The sequence below is a fragment of the Coregonus lavaretus genome (assembly GCF_964263955.1).
Source record: "Coregonus lavaretus genome assembly, chromosome: 19".
Classification (NCBI taxonomy): domain Eukaryota; kingdom Metazoa; phylum Chordata; class Actinopteri; order Salmoniformes; family Salmonidae; genus Coregonus; species Coregonus lavaretus.
The window spans coordinates 10,043,517-10,050,064 of NC_140006.1; the positions used below are offsets into that span (position 1 = coordinate 10,043,517).

At 41.4% G+C, this 6,548-nt stretch overlaps 1 protein-coding gene across 1 annotated transcript; it reads left to right on the plus strand.

Moving 5' to 3' along the window:
* Positions 1-3,267: 3,267 nt before the first annotated feature.
* Positions 3,268-4,529, plus strand: LOC311146934 (E3 SUMO-protein ligase ZBED1-like; the record flags this gene model as incomplete). Its single annotated transcript, XM_084183551.1, has 2 exons — positions 3,268-3,661; positions 3,869-4,529. The coding sequence occupies exons 1-2, from the start codon at positions 3,276-3,278 to the stop codon at positions 4,527-4,529; spliced, it is 1,047 nt and encodes a 348-aa protein (XP_084039677.1). The 5' UTR covers positions 3,268-3,275.
* Between the last annotated feature and the right edge of the window lie 2,019 nt (positions 4,530-6,548).

Consider the following 6,548-nt stretch of genomic DNA (forward strand, 5'->3'; position numbering starts at 1 on the left):
TTACATCCCTGGAAAGAAAAACGTAAAAGCTGATGCTCTCTCCCACCAGTTTGACCTTCCGACCAGTAACTCAGACCCTACACCCATTCTTCCTTCCTCTTGCATTATTACTGTAAGGTTCTGTATTTATTTTCTTAGTCAACCTTGTGTTCTTGAACGTAGCCCTGTCTTTCATTTCTGTTCATTGATTTCACCTACGAAGGCAAAATAAACACCTGCCGCGCTCAGCGCGTGAATCTACACCTTTTTCTCCCTGAGTATTCATTACACTGTCTTTCCAAGCTAGTCGGAAGACTTCCAATTTGGTGGAGAGCCATTTCCGTTCCAATTTTCTGGAATCTTGTTTCAGGGCTCTGGTATTTTCTGTATACCAGGGTGCTAGTTTCTTGTGTTTTCTGCATCTAGGGTATTACGCAAAGTTAAGTTTAGATCCTCGGTTAGGTGGTTAACTGATTTTTGTACTCCGACATCCTTGGGTAGGTGGAGGGAGTCTGGAAGGGCATCTAGGAATCTTTTCTTGTCTGAGAATTCATGCTCTTGATAATCTTTGGTTGGGGTCTGAGCAAATAATTTGTTGCGATAGCAAACATAATAAAATGGTGGTCTGGTAGTCCAGGATTATGAGAAAAAACATTTAGATCCACAATATCTATTCCACGGGACAAAACTAGATGACTGTGGCAATGCATAGGTCCCGAGACATGTTGGGCTAAACCCACTGAGTCGATGATGTCTCCGAAAGCCTTTTGGAGTGGGTCTGTGGACTTCTCCATTTGAATGTTGAGGTGACTACAAGGTCTGATAGTGATTCAGGGAACTCATTGAGGAGCACTGTATATGGTCCAGGAGGCCTGTAAACAGTAGCTATAAAAAGTGTTTGAGTAGGCTGCATAGATTTCATGACTAGAACCTCAAAAGACGAAAACGCAGTCATTTTCTTTCTCATAAATTGACATTTGCTGTCATAAATGTACCTCTGCCTTTGCGGGATGTGCGGGGGGATATGGTCACTAGTGTATCTAGGAGGAGAGGCCTCATTTAACGCAGTAAATTCATCAGGCTTGAGCCATGTTTCAGTCAGGCCATTCACATCAAGTTTATGATCAGTGATTAATTAATTGACTATGACTGCCTTGGAAGTGAGGGATCTAACATTAAGTAGTCCTATTTTGAGACGTGAGGTATTATCACAATCTCTTTCAATAATGACAGGAATGGAGGTCTTTATTCCAGTGAGATTTCTAAGGCGAACACCACCACGTTTGTTTTTTCCAGACCTAGATCGAGACACATACACGGTCTCAATGGGGAAAACTAGGGCCGACTCCACTAAGCTGGCAAGCTGGCTAACAGCCTGCTGCCTGGCCTGCACCCTATCTCATTTTGAAGCTAGAGGAGTTAAACAGGGCTCTATGTTGATAGATAAGATGGGAGAACCCCTCCAGCTAGGATGGAGTCCGTCACTCCTCAGCAGGCCAGGCTTGGTCCTGTTTGTGGGTGAGTCCCAGAAAGAGGGCCAGTTATTTACACATTCTATCTTTTGGGAGGGACAGAAAACAGTTTTCAACCAGCGATTGAGTTGTGCTAGTCTGCTGTAGGGCTCATCACTCCCTCTAACTGGGAGGGGGCCAGAGACAATTACTCGATGCCAACGCATCTTTCTAAAAAAATTACATGCTGAAGCTATGTTGCGCTTGGTGACCTCTGACTGTTTCATCCTAACATCGTTGGTGCCGACGTGGATAACAATATCCCTATACCATCTACACTCTACAGTTTCAGCCTCAGCCAGCACCATCTTCAGGTTAGCCTTTACGTCGGTAACCCTGCCCCCTGGTAAACAATGTATGATCGCTGGATCATTCTTTTTAAGTCTAATATTGCGGGTAATGGCGTCGCCAACGACTAGGGTTTTTAATGGTGGAAGGCTTCGGCTGCTCAGACCCCCCATAACGGGTGGAGGAGACACCTGGGTAGGCTCGGGCTCTGACTCCAACTCCTTGCTTAGTGGGGAAACCGGTTGAAAGTTTATATTGGCTAAATGAGCGACACCGGTTGAGCATGCCAACAGCATTTCTTTCCAGAAGCCATGAGAAAATTGTCCGGTTGCAGAGACTGTGCAGGGGGATTAACACTACTACCTGTATTTACTGGTGGCATAGACGCTGTTTCATCTTTTCCTACACTTAATTGCCCTTGCGTCTGAAGCCGGGCTTGCAACTCGGCTATTCTCACCTTAGATCTCCTATATATTATCAGTGGTGGAAAAAGTACCCAATTGTCATACTTGAGTTAAATTAAAGATACCTTAATAAAAAAATGACTCAAGTAAAAATGAAAGTCACCCAGTAAAATACTACTTGAGTAAAAGTCTAAAATTATTTGGTTTTAAATATACTTAAGTATCAAAAGTAAATGGCATTGCTAAAATGTACTTAAGTATAAAAAGTAGGGCTGTCAAAAATAGCGCGTTAACGACGTTAATTAGTTGTTTGCTGTTAATTACGTCAATTTTTTTAACGCATTTCACGCATGCGCAGTGTGACAAATTATTCAGGTCAGGAAAGTGGTTGGGAGCTAGAGGCGAGATGGAGCAAGGTGAGCAAAGTGGGCCTATTGACGGATTCAAATATAAAAAGAATGATGATGGTACAGTTAACAAGTACAAGGTTATTTGCAAGATTTGTAAGAAGGAGTTTCAATTTCACCGGAGCTGTTCAAGCTTGAAGTACCATGTCAACGCCAAACATGCGTTTGCTGGGCCGTCAGATTCAGCAAGTGGTTTGCGCCAGACCACGCTGAATGTTTGCAGGCAATTAACAAAATCAACCTCAGATAATTTGACCAACACAATAGCAAAATGGATTGCAAAGGATTGTAGACCCATTAGCATTGTAGAAGACTCAGGTTTCCTTGATGTTTTGCAAGTGGCGTCTCAAGACTCATTCTATAAGCCACCGTCAAGAGCCACAGTTATGAAGAAAATCCACGAGCTCTATGAAAACGAAAAAGAAAAAAGGAAAGAGGTCTTGGCTCAAGTAAATCATATCGCCCTGACAGGAGACCATTGGACATCAGTGAGTAACAACAATTACCTCGGAGTAACTGCACATTTAATCAGTGACACGTGGGAACTGAAGTCTTTTGCGCTGACTATATTAAAAACTGAGGAGCGTCATTTTGCGGAGGCTTGTAAAGAACAGTTCCTGTCTGTTGCACGTGAGTGGGACATCGAGGGCAAGACTACAACCATTGGGATTGACAGTGCACGCAACATGGTTGCCGCAATTCGACTTACACGCTATGAACACATGAACTGTGTCGCTCACATGGTGCAGAGAAGTGTCACAGTGAGTCTTGCTGACAGCGGCTTTGTAAATGCTTTGGCCAAGGCTCGCAAAGTTGTCGGTCATTTTAAGCACAGCCCAGCAAATGCTGCGGAGCTTCAAGCACAACAAGTCAGCCTGGGAAAGAAGCAAGAGCCATTGATCCAGGATGTTCCAACACGTTGGAATTCGACGCTGGAAATGGTCAAGCGCGTGAGCAGAAATAAAGAGGCTGTCATCGCAGCCCTGGACAATCAGGAGCACAAACTCGTTTTGCCGACCGCAGCAGAGTGGGATAAACTGCAGAGGCTGGAGACACTTCTAGAGCCATGCAGGTAAATCAGTCTGTAACTTATCAAATAACATCGCTTTGATTATTTTCTGGAATGAATTAAACCAAGTCAAATATCAATAACATGTATCTATGTAAAAAATAATGATGATGATGATAATAATAATAATAATAATAATAATAATATGTTGATAACCACTGTTCTAATAATACACTGTCTCTGTGTGCATGTGTGTGTTTGTGTGCGTAGGTATGTAACTGAGCTCCTGGGTGGAGAGGCCTATGTCTCCTGTTCTGTGGTACTACCTTCTCTCTGCCACTTGCGTCTCAAGATGGAAGCCTGTGATGAGGACCCTGCATATGTGGTGAGATTCAAGACCAAGTTCAAGGAGGACCTAGCATCCCGTCAAGAACAGCTCAACAATGCATGGCTCCAGATTGCTACAGTTTTGGATCCTCGTTTCAAAGACTTGAAATGCCTGCCCAAGACAGACAGGGAAGAGGTGTGGACCACACTTGAAGGGATGCTGCAACAAGAATCACCCAGAAGGTCTTCACAGACACATGATGATGGGCCACCCAGGAAGAAAATCAGCCTTCTGCAAATGGGCTCAGATTCAGAATCAGAAGATGAAGAGGTCCAACCTGCCATACAGAGGTACAGAGCAGAGCCCACCATTAAATTGGAGGACTGCCCCTTGAGGTGGTGGGCATCTCATTCAGGAGCCCATGAGAAGCTGGCCTCACTAGCTCACAAATATCTAGCCACTCCTGCAACCACTGTTCCCTGTGAACGACTTTTCTCAGTTGCAGGTCACATTGTGAACAAGAAAAGGTCAGCTTTACTTTCAGAAAATGTGAACAAGTTAGTTTGCCTCAGCAACTGGCTGAAAGATGATGAAGCTCAGTAGATTTGAAAGGTGATGTTCAAACAAAAAGACCAGTTTCAGTGCAACATGTTATAGTAGTTAGCAACTGGATTTTTGAGCAACTGGATTAAAGAATGGAGGAAAAGGTAAAAGATTGTTCTTTGGTTTGATTTAAAAGTTTTATTGAAAATGTTTTTTTCCACAGATGACTCAAATTGTGCAAAAATGTGGTAGGTCACTTATGATTTGACTACATTTATTGCTTTCTGTTCAATTGAATACTGTAAATTGTACATCCTGGTTAAGAGGAATGCCAAAGAGGAAGTGATGGAACATTACAAAGACAAATATTATGGTGTGTAGTATGTTTCAGCTTGATTTAAAACACCATTATTTGGCTGTGTTAATAAACAGACATAATATGAAAATTATGTATCTGTGTCCTGTTATTTATCTTTTGGTATGCATTTCAGAAAAAAAATGGTTAGGATTCAGGTGTAATTGCAAATAGTGATTAATCATGATTAATCCACTGAAAATTCTGATTAATTTGATTAAAAATTTTAATCATTTGACAGCCCTAATAAAAAGTAAAAGTATAAATCATTTCAAATTCCTTATATTAAGCGAACCAGACGGCACAATTTTTTTGTTTTATTTTATTTTACGTATAGCCAGGGCACACTCCAACACTCAGACATCATTTACAAACTAAGCATGTGTGTTTAGTGAGTCCACCAGATCAAAGGCAGTAGGGATGACTAGCGATGTTCTCTTGATAAGTGCGTGAATTGGACCATTTTCCTGTCCTGCATTCAAAATGTGACGAGTACATCATTTTTTCTTTAGGAATGTAGTGAAGTAAAATTTGTCAAAAATATAAATAGTAAAGTAGAGTACATATACCCCAAAAAACGACTTAAGTAGTACTTTAAAGTATTTGTACTTAAGTACTTTCCACCACTGTATATTATGAGTACAGCGACTGCAAAGAGAAGGCATAATGTTATTTAGCTTTTTTCGGCTGGAATAGGTCCTGCAGATCCATGCCAGATAAAGCGTCCGGAGTGAAAAAGTTTAATGAAAAAAGTTGAGTGAGGAAAAAACTAAGACGTTGGTAAACTTGTTAAATACAGAGTTTTATTAAACAGTTATTAAAAGTAAAAGCCGAGAATGTTTGGCAGGTAGCCAATTAGCAACAAACAGCACAGCAGCACAGAGACAATGCGGACGTGTGACAGGATTCAATCCGATCAGCGGTAGGCAATGTTCCCTCTAATTTTTGAATGTTGTGAACATTCTGTGCAACTTCCAGTGCGTGTTTACTGTGAACACTGAGGCTGTACCCGCTTTAAGTTACAGTTTTAACAGTGGCCATGTAGGCTACTGTGGCTATTTGATCATAATGTAGGCCTACCAGAGTGGCCCCACCATCAAAAACAATGGAGAAAATGCATCCCATAAAATGTTTACATGGAAATAGCTGTTCTATCATTCAGCCTATAGTAGCAGCCAATGTGTGGTGTTCAATGTAAGCCTACATTCCATGAGACTTTTGAAAAAAAACTGGCAGGGCTTGACATTAACCTGTTTATCCACTATTCCTTCAGACAAGGAGGTGCCTGAAAATGTTGTTGTGTTGTTTGATGCAAGAAACCACTTTACAAAATAAAATGCATTATTATTCCCATACCATTATTACAGAGAATCAGACAAATTATGCTACCCTCTGCCTATTGGCTACTTAGCTTATTCAAGCTTGTCTCAAAATACAACACTGCCCCTTTAAGAAAAAAAAAGAAGCTCTTTACCTGACTGGCTTTTCAAAGATGTCTAGAAATGTATACGTTTTGTGCTCTTGTAGGAAGCAATCACTCCCCTATTGCTGACTACAAATGATCTATAACTGGGCTAATAACTCAGTAACTAGCAAAGGATATGAACAAAATGTGCACACGTGGCTCCATGCAGCTTTCACTTTGATCTCAAAACAAGCGCATCTACTCACGACTGCTCATGCTGTAAACACAGTCCAGTTAAAAGTAAACGGCACAGATCCAT